The following is a 16,511-nucleotide window of genomic DNA, read 5'->3' as shown; positions in this document are numbered from 1 at the left end:
GGTATAGAACATCAAACAATGGAATATCAACAGACACTTTGAGAGTCCTTTGAATATTCTATTCTCCTTGAAGTACTTGTAAAGTCTTCTAAGAGATGTCTATTCTTTAAAGCCACTTGTAAAGTCCTTACAGAATAAGTTCGGATTTTCTGAAGCACTTCGAAAAGCCTCCGGAATGTCCGTTTATGTTTGTTGTTCGCCTCGAAGACTTTCGAGGTCTATTTTCTCCCACTTGTTATTTTGGAAACGAATCTCCAAAAGGACATTATTTCGAGCAAACAAACATTATGTTCTCAAAAATTCGTGGTAGAAACAATACCCTTGTGTCTCATCACAATGAAACATATATCTAGACTTGGGCCTTAGTTTGTTGAATAACAAACACTAAGCTCCCACTGAGTTTAGCAACTCTTTAGATATATATATAATTGAAAAGATATCCTGAAATTACTTTTCAATAGCTTTGACGAATTTGGTTTAGTTTGGTGGTAGTTGAGCATTTTGTTTTAGAAATTATAGGAAAAGTCTTTATGATTCATCATTGATCGAATCAAGTACTAATTGACTTCGATCATTCCAACGTAGATATGCCATATCTTATGGAGCTAGATTGTGAAATTACAACACACAATCATTGATGATCATATTTGGTCTCAAGTAATCATCAATATGATCTAACCTAGATCTTTGTGATTTCTTGCCAAGTGGATTTTATACTTCTGAATCTTTGAACTAGCCAAACAGATTCAACTTATATCACATTTGAGTAAATAAACCTATATTCACTCAAATCCATGTGAAATAATAAAGTCATAAAACCTTTCTTTAGATTTGAACTCTATCGTCTAGGCGTTCTAACAATAGTTCATATTCTTTGTTACTTTCAACAAGTAAGACTAGCTTGTCTTAAGTTGATCTAGAGATCAACCAACTTTCAAAAGTCCATCAAAATAGAGCTTATGAATGTTAACTTGTTGATATGGTCTAAGCAACAATGCCAAAGATTAGTGGAACTCAAATCAAGGGTTTGATTTGAACCTAGTAAAGTTCTTTAAAGAGTTGTTTGTTTTAATCAAGCATATTGACTCAACCTGTAACTGACCATTTCATTCAAATAAACAAACAAACAAGCATTGTTTTTGTTCTTCTGAATGTGAGTCTTTCTGTGTTTGAAGCAGAAATTTAGGTATGCTGATTATGGAACAAAATAGCCATTAAGTTCCAGCCTTTGAAAGGACTTAAAACAAACTAGATGACCCTACAACTAATGTAGCATTGCCATGCTTCATTTCCCACTTGTAGGTCATTAGTGTATCCTAGATTCCATTGTTTGAGTTATTACCGAAGTAAGAACCTCAAGCGGTATATGATACCAAGGAAGTTTGATTGCTAGGTCACTTCTCTTTAAACATAAACTTATAGGTAGAAACGGAATCGTAAATTCCTTTCATTTGTTCCTTGTTTTCCCTATTTCTTGTACACTTTCTTATAGTCTTAAGAACTGAATTCTATAGTGTTGACTTTTATACTTTGTTAGACATGTCCAATGTCACCAACAAGGTTCTTTACCATTTTAATTTATGTTGAATATTTTGTTTCAACTAGATGATCTTACCAGAAACTTCTAAAGTTCTCTAAGTATCGATCTATTCGAATGTCTAGGAACTAGACTCATTCGAGAATTAAATGGACAAAGATATTAGGTTGTTAACCATTGGTAAAGCTGAGCGTATTAAACTCAATGCTTTATGATCTCAAAACTACAGTGTATTTTGAATTCACAAGCACCAATTGGTTTGCCATTCGACTTTGATGTTCGAAAACAACCATAAAAGTCGCTATAAGAAACGTACATTTTAAATTGCTCACTTTCTCTCATTTCCGTGAATCGTTCTTGGATTCACTACCAATCGAGGAAATTTACTGTTACCTTTCTAAAAGGATTTACTGCAGTGCAAGATATTTAATTATAAACAATAATTAAAACATACATTGAAGCATGCAAAGTCTAAACATTTATCATGAATAATAACTTGAAATTAAAGCAACCATGCAATTCAAACAAGTTATTAGCATTTTATTCGATTTTATTGTTCCGGCAGGTGTGAATAAAATGATTCCAAGATCCTAAAATCATTGAAGAACTAAGCACAGTTTGTCGACTTAATCCTAAAACATCTTAGGTAAGCAAAAGCCTTTTGCTAATAGTCTAGAAACTATTCTTGGTTGATAGGTACGTCTAAGAACTTATTAGGTAAACCTATCGATTTTGCCACGACATAAAAGGACTCCTTACTTATATCGTTGAGTTTCACCAAAACTAACATGTACTCACAATTATTTGTGTACCTTGCCCCTTTAGGACCAATAAGTAACACCTCGCTGGGCGAAAACTATTACTAGATTGATGTAAAGGATATCCAAGCAAGTGTATATTTTGGCATGGCACCTTTTAACTCAATTTTTAAGTTTGGAACTTAAGGCTCTTACTATGTTGGTTAGATTTTAAGTGAACTAAAATCCTTAATCATGCAACATAATCAAGCTTATGATCTCATGCATTTTAAGACATATTTAAAAGCAATAAATAACTTAAAACATGCATAAGATAAATGTGATCTAGTATGGCCCGACTTCATCTTGAAGCTTTAACTTCAAAGTCCGTCTTGAAAATCTCCGTGGGAGGCACCATTTTCTTCAAATAGGATAAGCTATAATTAAAACTAATTACAACTATTTGATGGTACGCAGACCATTTTTGAATTGAAAAACAACTTTGGTACTTTAGACCAATTACATTCAAATTAATGGTACGCAGACCATATTTTCTATCCTATTTGGGCCATACTAGTCACTTCATAACCTGCAAAACAGTACATATACAATATATATACCATTCACCCATTCATTATCATGAATGGCCCACATAGCTGGTTAGTAAAACACATTATGCATCACGTAAACATTTGCAGCAGTTAATCAAGGGCAGCAATAATCTACCAATTATTCAGTCCTTATTAATTCTAATCAAGTTGTTTTAACCTTAAGGATTCGTAGACCTAATCAAGAGTTTATGACTAAAAAGCGCTCCCACTTAAACCAATAAATTCATATGCTTTACTAATTTTAAACATAAAAATGTATTTCAAGTCTAACCGGAAACATACAAATTTAATTAAAATTTAAAGCCCATATAAATTTATAATTGAATCCAAAAATTTTAATTTGATTTCAGTCGTGTTTAAATTAATTCATGATTTTAATTTTAGTAAAATAATTAGAATAAATAAAATTTATTATAATTACAATATTCAAAATTAAAATCCAAGAAAATAATTTAAATTATTAATTTTAAAATTAATTAAAATTACGTAAACTGAAAATTTCAAATTAAACATTCAAAACGATCTAATCGTAATGCAAACACCCTACGCATCGCACGCCCATGGGCCACACGCACACAACCATCGCTGGCCATGTGCGCGCAGCCCATGCGCTCGTCGCATAGCTGCTGCATCTTCCCATCGCAAGCCATCGCACAAGTGGTGCTCGCTGCGCGCGCGCCAGCGCTCGATGCACGCGAGCCATCGCTCGCTGTGCGCGCTCGCCAGCGCTTGCTGCGCGCGCTCCAGCGCTCGATGCACGCGAGCCATCGCTCGCTGTGCGCGAGCAATTTCTCGCTGCGCGCGATCGACGCTGGGCGCAGCGCTCGTGGCACGCGAGCTTGCGCTCGCTGCGCGCGCTTGCGCGAGGTAGTGCGCGTTGTGGCGCAGCTCGCTTGCTGCCCACACGCGACTACCGTGCCTTGCCTTCGCCCATGCCCATTCGTCCATAGCTCGCGGCCCACGACACAAGGCAGGGCTGCTGCCTTGTGCTCGTGCACCATGCCCTTGCTCATTGCATTCGTGCCGCACGGGCGACGAGCTCCCTTGCTCGTCGTCGCATGCCCGCACTATACAACACCCCTTAAGGGTAACACGAAGCGTCCATTGCTTTGTGCGTGCAAGTTATATGAACGAATCGCATAAAAATTTAAAATTTATATTTAAAATTAATGACAAATTAATAAATTAATATTAATTTCATAATTTTAGGGCGAAAAAATCGAAAATTTATTATTCAATTGATTTCCGATTGTCATGGATTCAAGCCTAGGTCATAAAAATTTAAAATTTATCATAAATTTACAATTTTTATGGTGGTTTTTTAATCATAGGTTTCTAATTAAATTATAATTAATTATGAAAATCAAATTAATTCTAAATTATTCTAATTTTCAACAAATTAATCATAATTACAAATTAGATTGCATAATTAACAAGGCTAGGCATTCAAACTTGTTAAACATATACAGTAGGTCAATCAAAAATTCAAGATTTATCAACAAGAATCGCAAATATTTAATTTAACATCTTAAATTTACGAAATTTTGCATTCGAAAAACTAAAACCTTCGAAAAGTCATAGTTAGGCTTCGAATTTGAGACTTCTGGGTTCGGCAGAAAATTACTATTTTTGTCAAAATTTTAGAATGCCTTTTACATGCGAAATTGACACAAAAATCACTCAATTTGGATGAGTAACGAAGAAACTGCCGAAAAACTGCGTACGTATAATTAAATAAACGCAATTTGCAATTAATTAACAATTACGAAAATTAATCACCCCTTTTAATTCTTGCAAATTTGTAATATTTAACCATGTTCATGCAATTTAGATTATGAAAATAATAAGAGGCTCGTGATACCACTGTTGGGTTATGATACATATGACAATTCATAAATCATGCGGAAACAACCATTAAGCCAGGAATACATATTATTTACACATAATCATATAGCATAGTTTAGATGCATACTCTTTGTTGCGTGCCTTCCCTAGCTGCGCCCGAACCGAACAAGAACAAGTCTTTAGGACTCCAAGTGTCGTCCCTCCGTAGATAGTCCACAGCACGTTCGGATCCGCATTAAGATTGACCAACTAGAATCGCCCCTAAGGTACTATAAATTTTCGGCACTTTTGAGCAAGATGTGTGACTGAATTTTTCTCTCAAAAACTCACTTTGAATACTTGAATACTCGTTATAAATTGTGAACCCAGGCCACATATTTATAGGGGTGTGGAAAGAGAATTAGAATCCTATTAGGATACGAATTAATTAAATTAGAATTATAATAAAACTCTTATTTAATTAATTTATCAAATAGAATTAGGAATTTAATCATTAACCGAACTCTGCACGTTTTAGGTTTCGTACGCGAACACAAACACTTACGCGAGCATGACCCGCAAGCGTGCAGGCCATGCCCGCGCACAGCCCACACGGCCGCACGGCCCACGCGAGCTACAAGCCCACGCGAGCTGCAGCAATGCTCGCAGCCCACTGCTCGCAGCTGCGCGCGCTGCGCGCGCTGTGCGCGTTGCCACGGCCTGCTGGGCCTGGCCTTGCGCTGGGCCTGGCGTGGCCTTGGCTGTTCGTGTGGCGCGCTTGGCTTGCTGGGCGATGGCCTGGCTTCGTGCTGGGCCCTCGTCCGGCAGGCCTCGTCCGATGCTTATTCGTACGATACGCTTCCGATTAAATTCCCGATTCCGGAATATATTTCCGATACGAACAATATTTAATATTTTCGATTCCGGAATTAATTTCCGTTTCGAACAAATATTTAATATTTCCGTTTCCGGAATTATTTTCCGATTCCGATAATATTTCCGATTCTGACAATATTTCCGTTTCCGGCAATATTTCCGATTCCGGCAATATTTCCATTTCCGATAATATTTCCCGATACGTACCATGTTTCCGTTTCCGGCAACATCTACGACTTGGATAATATTTATATTTCCGATACGATCCATATTTCCGTTTCCGGCAATATCATCGTTTCCGGAGTATTCATTTCTTGCCTGTGACGATCTCAGCTCCCACTGAAACCAAGATCCGTCGATTCCGAATATCCATAGATGGAGTATTTAATGCCATTAAATACTTGATCCGTTTACGTACTATTTGTGTGACCCTACGGGTTCAGTCAAGAGTAAGCTGTGGATTAATATCATTAATTCCACTTGAACTGAAGCGGCCTCTAGCTAGGCATTCAGCTCACTTGATCTCACTGAATTATTAACTTGTTAATTAATACTGAACCGCATTTATTAGACTTAACATAGAATGCATACTTGGACCAAGGGCATTATTTCCTTCAAATTACTCCTCCCCCACCCTTTTCACCATACTTCGAAGGCATGTGCTAGCAAAAATTGTTCTTTTGTATCTGGGTTCTCCACCCAAAAATATGACTTTATTGAATGTTGGTTTTGGGCGTTAGTGGTTCACGGTTCAACAATCGTGAAAACCAACCACTAAGCCAATTTCCCCCTTTCTATTTCTATATTTCCATAGACAAAAAAAAAAAAAAAAACCCTACTCATCTCTAATGCTTCATAAAGATGGGTTCCCAATCAAAAATATGACCTTCTTTTTAGTGTTTGTTACGTTTTTTGGCCATCAATTGTTCATATGGTTCAACAATCGTAAAAACCAACCACTAAGGCAACTTCTCCTTCCTATTTCTATATATTTTTCATACAAAAGAAAAGTACGACAGGTTCCTCATTAACATTATTGTGCGCTCAACGCCTCCTCGAAGCGACGAAGCATCCATTCAAACAATCATCATATACTCAAGTTTTCAAGATTGGACTTTCCCTCCGGTCGTCCATCTTGCGAGGGCGTATTGAGAATAATATCAAGGAGATTATATCTCCTTGATTGTAGTAAGTTATTGATTATAATCAATCACAATATTTTATATTTGTATAGATATTATTATAGGATATCTTCTTATTTAGGAAATTATTGACTTTATAATATTCCTAGACTTGTATAAATACTCCAACATTAACATCAATACAATCAACCTTTCTCATAACTCTATCAGAGTATACGGCCCGCACGACTTTTCCCCTCTAGATGTGGCAAGCATATTAAGTAAAGAGGAACTAACTGTGGGCGTTAGCCTCTTTTTACTAGTCTGTAGGAGTCGCCATTCAATTTAAGAAAACTGACAAAACCCGGTTATCGTGATATGCCTGGAGTGCAAACATATTTGACCCACAACGGCCATAGGTTCCCTTATGATCTCTGATGTGGAGATCGCTCAACGTACATCCAACGGAGAGATTGAGAGTTCGGGGGACGTTTACTAATACGGGGAGTGCCCAGCATTAGCCCACGCGGCGCGGTCCTTACTAGTTCAATTTTGACGATGGTGGGACATGCGTTATGCTACATTATTACTCTTGATTGATTTTAATGCACAGATGTTACTAAACAGATGTCAAAACGCTGATTTAGATTGATTTAAGATGCTTAACAATAAACCGATTTGTCCAAGTATTATTTGATTTAGGCGTGAGAAATTTAACATATTAAGGTTAGCAGATTTATAGGGTGAGAAAAGCAATAAAATATAGATTCAAGTTACAACAAAGCTTAGGCTTTACTGCGGTTCTCAGGAACACCTACCACTTGACCTTACTAGCTTTCCGTTAGTCTTTAGAACTTTCTAATATCAATTTCATCGTGGTTCAAAGAGGAAGAAGGTTCTAGATCCATTTTTGAAACAACCTTATCCGGTTTCAGATCTTTCCCGTATTCCGCCGTTGATAATCTCACCGGTAAAGGTAAAGTGTGGGGTAAGGGTTTCTAGTTTGGAATAGGATTTTCGATTTTAAAGATTGTTAATTCGGACTTTTAATACCAAAGCTAACTAATTTTCCGCTGTCTCGTAGTGTCGGAAAACCCCGATCTTGACGGTAAAGGTAAAGAATTAGTTGGGCTTTCGTTTTGGTATTAAATTTTTTGTTTAATGGAGGATCTTGCTACCGAGTATGTTGAATTAGTGGTGGGATTAAGACTTCCCTGTTTGACGATGGGTTGGTATTCGTTATGTTTGTTTAGAATTCAAATTTTTTATAATAGTATAATTCGTAGTTTGGATTTTGGGTTAGTTAAGCCTTTAAACTCCTTGTGGTTAATCTTTGGTTGGTTAATGTTTGAATGTTCATGGTTGTTATGTTCAAGGTTGAGGATGGTAGATGTTATGGTTTTGGGCTTCGTCGATACCTTGACTGGATTAAGAAAATTGTCAGTCATTTTACGTTGTGGTAATGGTGCTAATCTTGAAGGTAGATTGTTGGGTCATAGGATGGAGGAAGAATGTAGTTTGAATAGGCGTGAAAGTAGTGTAGGGTGGATGTGAGTGTTGGTTGTGCAGTTTAGGTTTGCGAGGAATGGTCCTTTTGATCTCCTCGCTCTCAAAATTTCTTTTCTTAAGACAACTCCCCAAATTCATCATTTGGGGGTAGCTTGTCCAGTAAGTAGAGTTTCTCCTTGTTAAATAGGAGGAACTTTGCGTATTCATTTATACGGATACCGAGTCATGTTTGGTAGCTCCGTTTGTGTGTGAGTTGTTACTCACATTGTCGAGTCAACCTTCTCGTGATTTTACCTTCCTTTCGTTTCTTTCTCCGTCGTTTAAAGTCCACAAGCTTAAGGGTTCTTCGTGGTGAAAATTTTCCCAAGCTACAACACAAGTGAAAAAGAGAATGGGGATGTGCAAGATGAGGCCATCATTCAAAGCCAACAAACAAGGCAACTTCTTTCTCCGTAATTTATTTTGTATTCGCAAGCAATGTTTTAGCTAGTGAAACTCATGTTAGCAACTTTGGATGTGTTTGGATTTTCTTTGGCCCCCAAAGTCTAGCTAATGAGTTTTGTTGTAATTTGTAAACTCTTTCGTTAACGTAAGTTTATCCTAAGTATCATCCATGTAACATCATAAAAATAGTATGATATAAAGAGGAAGGACTAGTAGTCTAGTATTTAACATTTACCAATAAAAAATACTCCGTATATGTTTAGCATTTACGTTCACCAATAATACCACCAATACCATAACTGGTTTGGGGTAATTTCTATTATACAATTGGTTGTACCTCGAATAATACAGCCGTCACTATTTTTTGTCTATTTGGTGCTCTAAAAAAGCAATGATAAAAACATAACCTTGGTTGTACCATGAAAAAGAACGGAGGAAGGAGAATGACATGAGGAAAAACTAGAAGTGACTTGGACAACGATTGACATAGACTGCTCCATCCGTCACGCCACACAGAAATCAGAATAGAAAAATGGAAGCATATAAAAGCCAAATTTCAGTTATAAACAGAAATGAAGTTTTCTTCACATACATAATAAGTTATCAATTAACAGTGTAGTAATTGTCACAACATATTTCTCCAAGTATCTAAAATGAAGACAACAAAGCAGTGCCTAGTTTCAGGTCCTGAAATGAGATTTTTTCTTTTGTTTGTTTTTTGCAACAGTTTCTAAAGGGGTAAAACAAGAATAAGAGAACAACAGATACTCCCAATTACACCCTAGTCCGAAACTGAGCTGAGAAGCATGTTCCATGTAATGAAGGGAATGATATGAGAACATAAATGGACATATCTTTTTAACACTCGGGGAAGAAGAAAAGTGGAAGGAGAGGGAATGTGGTAGGAATCATAGGACCTTTGTTCAATGGGGGGAAGTATCTGTTTTTTTTCCCCTAATTATTATAAGGGCACGGGAGGGTACAAGATGGCTTATTCAATAAGGGAAAAAAAAATATATATATATGGCCATCGGGATTCTATGAACATAGATGTGAAGAGTTGTGTGTGCAAAAGTGTGAATAATGGATGAGGGAGGGAGGGAGGAAGGAGCAGATATGATTTCCTGGGTGGGGTTTGTTCAAAAGAATATGAGTTCTGATGGTTCCTGAAATTTTCATCTACAAAAGCAAAAATGAGGAAAATATATGTATTTCCTGCCTGGTGATGGTGACTTAGCATGGATGACCAACACCCCCTTTACTGCTAGTGGAAGTAGCAGAACTCTGACTAGACTGTTGGAGACCAGAGTGAGATATGGACCCACTTTTTGACAATAAAGAGCTACCTGTACTGCTTGATATGCTCACAGAAGATGACAAGGTGGAACCAGAGTCTTTGTTGGCGCTTACTTCAGCTCGCAAATCTGAAGATGATGATGATGATGGAGCAAGAGTGCCAATGGATGATCCAACAGGATACGGAGCAACTGGCATATCTGAAAGGGAAGATGTTGAAGGGCTGTAACTTAGTGTTCCCATTGGATGATCGAACTTGCATGTTGGACCAAACTTGCAAACTCCATGTTGTGCATAGTAACTACAAGTTGGAGTACCCTGATACTCAAATAAAAACAACATTTATCATATTTCCAAAATTCACTAAACAAAAACAAATCTTGTTATGAAATGAGCAAAACAAGTCTGAAAATCCATATGATTACCATTTAAGCAATCATCCAAAAATCATTTCAAGTTTGAAGTTAACATATGTAGATACATTTACAAGACACGCGGAGAAAAACATTCAGTAAACTTTGCATGCTTCTGCTTGTGTATCACTTGCAAAGAATAGTACATGGAAAATCAGCTCATTCTAAAGTCATCCATTATCATTTCATATACTCACTCTCCAAGTAATCCATTATCAGCTAATATATTCATTCTCCATTTAACCATAGCCAACCGTAACCCCTATGATTTTTAAGCTATGAAATCTTCAGACGTAAACAAGCAACAAACAGGATGTTCAAAGAACACTAGCCAATCTTGGTCTACCATTTCCCTACAACCCATTTCACCCGCCCCCTCAACCATAGAAAGTAAGGAAAAAAAGGTGACATCCTGCAGTCCTTTCTGATTTTATTATATTCTCAGCCATTTGTATGTCTAAATAAAGAGCAGGAGAAAGAAATAAGGATCTTCACAACTGGCCTAAACAAGGCTATTTTACTTGGGCAACATAGATCTAGTAGGTTAGATTAAATGGAGAGAAAGGTAATAAGATAAACTTGAGCTTGCCTGAGCTGGAAATTTGACTCAATCTCAGGCCAAGCTCGTGTAACTTGAGATAAAGCAACAAGTTATAACCAATTACTACTTAAGTTCTTTTAGTAGTATGTGTGAAATCTATAGTTTCTTCTTAAATAATGTTGTGTCACTATATAATAATTGTAATAAAGTTGAGATACTCTGTTACTTTTCAGGCCAAGTTCGGGATAGCCCAACTTGACTTGTTAAAACTTCAAATCTCTTTCAAGCTGGGAATAGCTCAATCAACTCAAGAATTAGCTGGGCTGAACTCTTGTAATTAAGCCATAATCAACCCCTATTTGGCATCAAGTAATGACATAATCCTCTGAGAATCATGCTTCATTTCTATCATATAGTCTGAGCCAACGTTCAACCATGCCACTGCCACAAAAACTTAAATTTTAAAGAGAGAAAGATGTGGAATAAGTTGTTAGGAAAAATCATTTTGGTAAGTTCTTTTTTTCTAATGGAACATTTTGATAGTTTTTCTACTTATCTTTTTTGCAAAATAGATTAAGACATACAACGAGACATGATACCAATATAGTATTATTGTATTGTTTATATTTCGTATATTAACAGCTTCAATTTTCCACTTTTTAACTCCAATAAATTGAGCAATCTAGGAGAGAGATAACAACAGAATACGTTAGGACTTACGCTAAATAAACAGAAGAAAACAACCAGAAAGAAAGTGATATTACTGGCTTCCCCTTGGCACCCTAGCTAATATTCTTCACTGAAAAAGGCTGAGAGTTATGCTCCATAATTCAAGTTTATTGAGAACTACCGCATAAAGTTTGAGTACGAAGGAGTAAATGAAACAGTACAGAGAACCAAGGGAAGATATGAAATTCCTAAAATGCAAGCACCGCTTACTCTATTCAGTTCTTTGATGCTAGTGGATGTCCTGACTTGCACAACAAGCTCAATCAATAGATGGAACAAAAGAACTTAATATTCAACAAGGAATATCTATTGAGATAATATCATAATATGAACATAATTGTGATTTGAACAATCATATCCTTTATATTATTACTTATTATGTGAACATACTTCACATATTAGTGGTAGATTTGATTATATAATCTCTTCTAATTATGTACAACATCTTTTTTATTTTAGCAATTGATATTATCGCTGACTTTGTTATATTCTTAATCTTGAATAAATGCTCCCTTACTTATATCAATACAACCAAGCTTTCTCATAACTATCAATATCTGTATTGAATATCCAATATGAAGATTTTAAAGAGTAACTACCATGATGAAAATGTCAGTCCTGGCACAATAGAAGATACTCCGAGCATCAGGAATGGATATTAGACGGCATATTAATACGAAATAATTTCTCTGTAATAAGTTTTATAATTCGATTCTGTTTAGGCCTCAAAATAGACAGATAAGTTTTAATCAAATTATAGATAGTACTTTCCACACCTCAGAGCATTTATCGACGTGAAATAAAATATATAAAAAACAATTAAAAAAATTAAAAGTATAATATCGCCCAATGTTTTGAAAATATAACTGAGGAAAGGAGTATATTCATTCTGGTAATGATGAGGGTTGCAGGAAAACAGTCGTTATTTATGGGTAGGAAAATAGCTGTTACACTAAACATGACAATTGTCAATTATCGAATTCAACCGTTAGTATCGACTATCTCTTTGCACTTGGAATGGAGTATCTATTAGTCAACTTTATCCTTTAAACTTGACGGAGCATCAAAAACTAGGGATGGGATTAACCAAGCCAACCTACTACGTAGGAACATAGGTTTAGACCTGTAAGCATTAACCAAACCTACTATCACCTCACACCCATTCTTCAGTCTTTACAAACAAGGATGGTAGCAAGACTTGGCTATGGATACATGAAAATATTTGTTGATGTCATCAAGGGTAATCATATTGGTCACAGATAGACACCAACCACCTCTACATAGACCCTTCTATGAACACGAAAACAAAAGTTTGGAAAGTCTAAACGTATTACTGAATATAAAGGTAGTAAGTCTAGATGCTTCCCCTTACGACAGGTAAAGAAGTAGTCAACTCTGGGCGATGTATAAAACCAAAGTAAAATAAAAAGCAAGGGACACAGTGAAACTAAATATCCAAAGAAGCCAATTAGAATATACAGAAAAAAACCAAGCAAGTAATGAGACTTAGGAGTATGAGGTGATAATGTACATACTGGACGAAGAGGAAGACCCATGGGGCTAAGAGCAGAACTTGTTTCAGGAACAACCCATTCTGAAGGATGATTATATTTACATGATGAACCAAATTTGCAGTCCCCTGTTTTGAGGTAATGCTGGCACTCGGGTTGCCCAGGTCTCTGAGGATACGAATGTTCTTTTGAAATACTACTTGTTCCACCAGCAGAAGGTGATATAGCTTGATAGGGCCCAGTATAAGCAGGTCCAGAAGGTGACATTGGCATTAAACCATAAAACTGTCCAGGTCCTACCGACTGGGTGTTCGGGGCGGTCATAGGAGCAGTACCCTGTGCCAAATCATGCAAAAAACTTGGTGACCATACAATAACGAATTTTGAATAACCATGTATAGATGGATCTTTTAAAACTTGATTTGATTATTCAGATTCTACTCTCACCAAACAGAAAATAAATTAAAATCCAAAGTGCAACATTCAACACTAGAAGATACATCTGAAATATGGAGATAAGTGACGAGACTTAATAATCACATGGTACCATGATAAAGGCAGTGAAATCTCTATGTCTCAAGAAGGAGATTCGTGTTTACAAGTTATACATACAGAATAACACTGCCAATAATCTTCCGTCACCAATTGAGAAGATATAGGAGAAAGAAAAAAAAAATTGGGGCTCTGATTTTAATGAACAGCAAGCTTAATAAAGTGGTGAAAGGAAGGGACATTTACAAAGTGATATGTTTGAGGAATATTAGGCTTCAAAGTGGTTAGAGAGTTTTGGGAATGTAAAGGGTTATCAATGAAGATCATAGTAAATCCTTGGTCACGCAAAGGATGACTTTCCACTTAGTTTGTATTAAGAAGCTTTCTCATATAATGACCCCTATGGAGAGTGATGGATAGCTCAGTTGGTTAGAGCTTCCATCCCGGTTTCAGGTGATCGTGGGATCGATTCTCATCCCCGCCTTTGTGGCTCATTTGCACCAAAAAAAAAATATAATGACCCCTATGGAGGGATGGCATTGACTAGGGGTAAAAGTATCCTCATAAAATCAATCATGGAGATAGAAAAAATGTTTTAAAATATTGATTTTAGAGGCAAGCAAGCAAGAGTATATTAACAAGATAGAATAGTGAATACACTTACTGGGTAAGGTGGCCAGCCAGGAAAGGGGAGTACCCCAGGAGAGATTAACATTGGTCCATAAGGTCCTTGAATATATGAACCTGGCAACATAGAGGGCCTTACAAGAGGCCAATTACCAGTCACCATTCCATACTGCTGAGGAGCGGGACTAGGAGTAGAGTAAATAGTGGCCGCAGATAAAGGGGCAGGAGGAACTGTGGCAGGTGTTGCGGTAGGTACTGGTACATTACAAGGTGGTGGATGATGAAATTTGCAGGTCATCCCAAACTTACATTGCCCTGTTTTAATGTAGTAACTACACTCTTTCTCTCCCTGCACAATTAATAATCATCACCCTTCATAAACTTCAAATCTTCATACACCATAAACTCTCGGAACAACTATTAAAATAATAATCATAAATAGTTTACAAACCGGGCGTAAGGGGTATCCATAAATGTTGAGTGCAAATGGATTCGCAGAACTAGCTCCTTGCCGTGGATGATGGTACTTACAAGAAGTGCCAAATTTGCAACTCCCAGTTCTCATAAAATACTATAATGTTAAGGACAACATAAATTACAAAGAGGTAAGATTAAATTAAATAAAAATAGGATATTTACAAATAATTCGTATTTAGTTATTATATCAAGATCAATACTAGTACCTGACAGATTGGCTGACCAGCTCGCTCAGGGAAGTCTCCTCCCCCACTAACCCTTCCACTTCGTACAACCTGAACAATGTCATCATTGCACGGGTTTACAATCTAGTTTGAAAATTAAATATAATAAAAAAAAAAAGCAACAACAAAATCCACAAAGATAGAAAATTAAGCTTCTCACTATATAGACCATAAATTCCATCAAAATCAAAATAGATTGCAAGATCAAATAAAACCAGCATAAAAAAACAATTAACATTAATAAAAATTGACAATGTTGTAAAATATTCTAAATTACCGGGGAAGTAGAACGATCACGGGGATGATTGAAACGACAACGATCGGCATAACCACAAAAACCAGTCCTCAAATAATATATGCAATCGGGCTCACCGGGCCGTTCCGGGTACGATGACTCCTCCATCCCAAGCTGCCACATCGGTTCTACCCTTATTCCAAAACCCACAATATCATCAAAATTCAATTCAATTTTGATCCCACATTATTTCCAATCCCAACAATTGAAAAAATAATCCAACATGTGATCACATACAAAAAATGTAGATAAAATTGGAAGAGTAAAGAACTCACCTTCGAGCCCGGTTTGGGTCCCGTGACCCGCTTCCCAATCAGGAGCTGGATCTGAGTGGGTCCTCTCCCGCTCCATTGTTACACCAGAATCCGATCGGACAATGGTAATGGAGGGATGAGAGAGAAAGTCTGTATCTTTTAAAGAGAGAATGATAGTTATGATCGTATGCGTATATATGTATGTATATATATATACTCTATATATGACTGTTTTTTCTCTTCTTCAACTGGTTTATGAAGATGGTGATTTTCTCTCTCTAAAATTATGGGTTTTTTTTTAATTTTTTCAAAGCATTTGATTTTTAATTTTGGGGGAGTTTGGCTTTTCCGACTGGGTGGTTTATATACGCGCGAAAGAGGAAATAGACTGTGTGAAAAGAGTTTTTCTTTTCTTTTATTTTTCCTGTTTTTATTTATAGTGAAATTAGAAAAATAAATTCCAACTGACTATTGACATTGGAGGAGAGAGAAAAGGAGTAATAAAAGTAATATTTAATTGGAGCCCAGAAAATTGCACGTACCATGAAAGAAAAAGAAAAAAAAGAAAAAGAAAAAGAAAAAGAAACGAAACGAAAAATCAAAATAAATACAAAACCGACACGCTAAAAAGGGTAGGTGTGATCTACATTTGTGGTGGGTTCTTTTGAGTTTTTTGCTTTTATTTTGGTGATATTCTTTTGAGTTTTTTGAGTTTGATACTTTGTTCGGTTTTAATAACCTAAACAGGCTAAATAAGTACTTTAACTACATTGGAAAGTAGAATCCAATCTTTCTCATAGATTCAATGTGTTCATTTATGTCCAACTAGATTATTTTAAAATTATTTATTGATCATTTTTTATAAAATACTTGTATTTGAGTAACAAATAATTATGCAAAAATAAAGTAGTATTGTGTACAAAAAATCTTGACATGTTTTCCAAATAATAATAAAAGTAGGATGGAGTATATTTCACGATCTTACAAATATTA

General features: G+C 36.2%; 1 protein-coding gene across 2 annotated transcripts; it reads right to left on the bottom strand.

The window, feature by feature from the left end:
• Positions 1–9,194: 9,194 nt before the first annotated feature.
• On the bottom strand, positions 9,195–15,866 carry LOC110774799 (zinc finger CCCH domain-containing protein 32). 2 transcript variants are annotated; one of them, XM_021979386.2, is made up of 7 exons: positions 15,540–15,866; positions 15,247–15,397; positions 14,952–15,020; positions 14,720–14,839; positions 14,306–14,617; positions 13,174–13,485; positions 9,195–10,273 (listed from the first exon to the last, which is right to left on the bottom strand). In XM_021979386.2, exons 2-7 carry the CDS (start codon positions 15,385–15,387, stop codon positions 9,893–9,895), a joined length of 1,335 nt encoding a protein of 444 aa, XP_021835078.1. In that variant the 5' UTR covers positions 15,388–15,397; positions 15,540–15,866; the 3' UTR covers positions 9,195–9,892. The 2 variants fall into 2 exon arrangements, with proteins under 2 accessions (XP_021835078.1, XP_021835077.1); XM_021979385.2 differs by having other exon boundaries at positions 15,247–15,392; positions 15,540–15,865.
• Positions 15,867–16,511: the final 645 nt, after the last annotated feature.

The sequence above is a fragment of the Spinacia oleracea genome, chromosome 5 (assembly GCF_020520425.1).
Source record: "Spinacia oleracea cultivar Varoflay chromosome 5, BTI_SOV_V1, whole genome shotgun sequence".
In the NCBI taxonomy this organism is placed as follows: domain Eukaryota; kingdom Viridiplantae; phylum Streptophyta; class Magnoliopsida; order Caryophyllales; family Amaranthaceae; genus Spinacia; species Spinacia oleracea.
This window is presented reverse-complemented; position numbering and strand designations above follow the sequence as displayed.

Excerpts from the sequence above, each read along its gene's own strand:
- LOC110774799 (XM_021979385.2), bottom strand. The coding sequence starts at position 15,615 with ATGGAGCGGGAGAGGACCCACTCAGATCCAGCTCCTGATTGGGAAGCG. Across the intron at positions 14,618-14,719 it reads ATGGATACCCCTTACGCCCG|GGAGAGAAAGAGTGTAGTTA; the intron begins GTTTGTAAACTA and ends TTAATTGTGCAG. Across the intron at positions 10,274-13,173 it reads TGGGTCTTCCTCTTCGTCCA|GGTACTCCAACTTGTAGTTA; the intron begins GTATGTACATTA and ends TTTGAGTATCAG.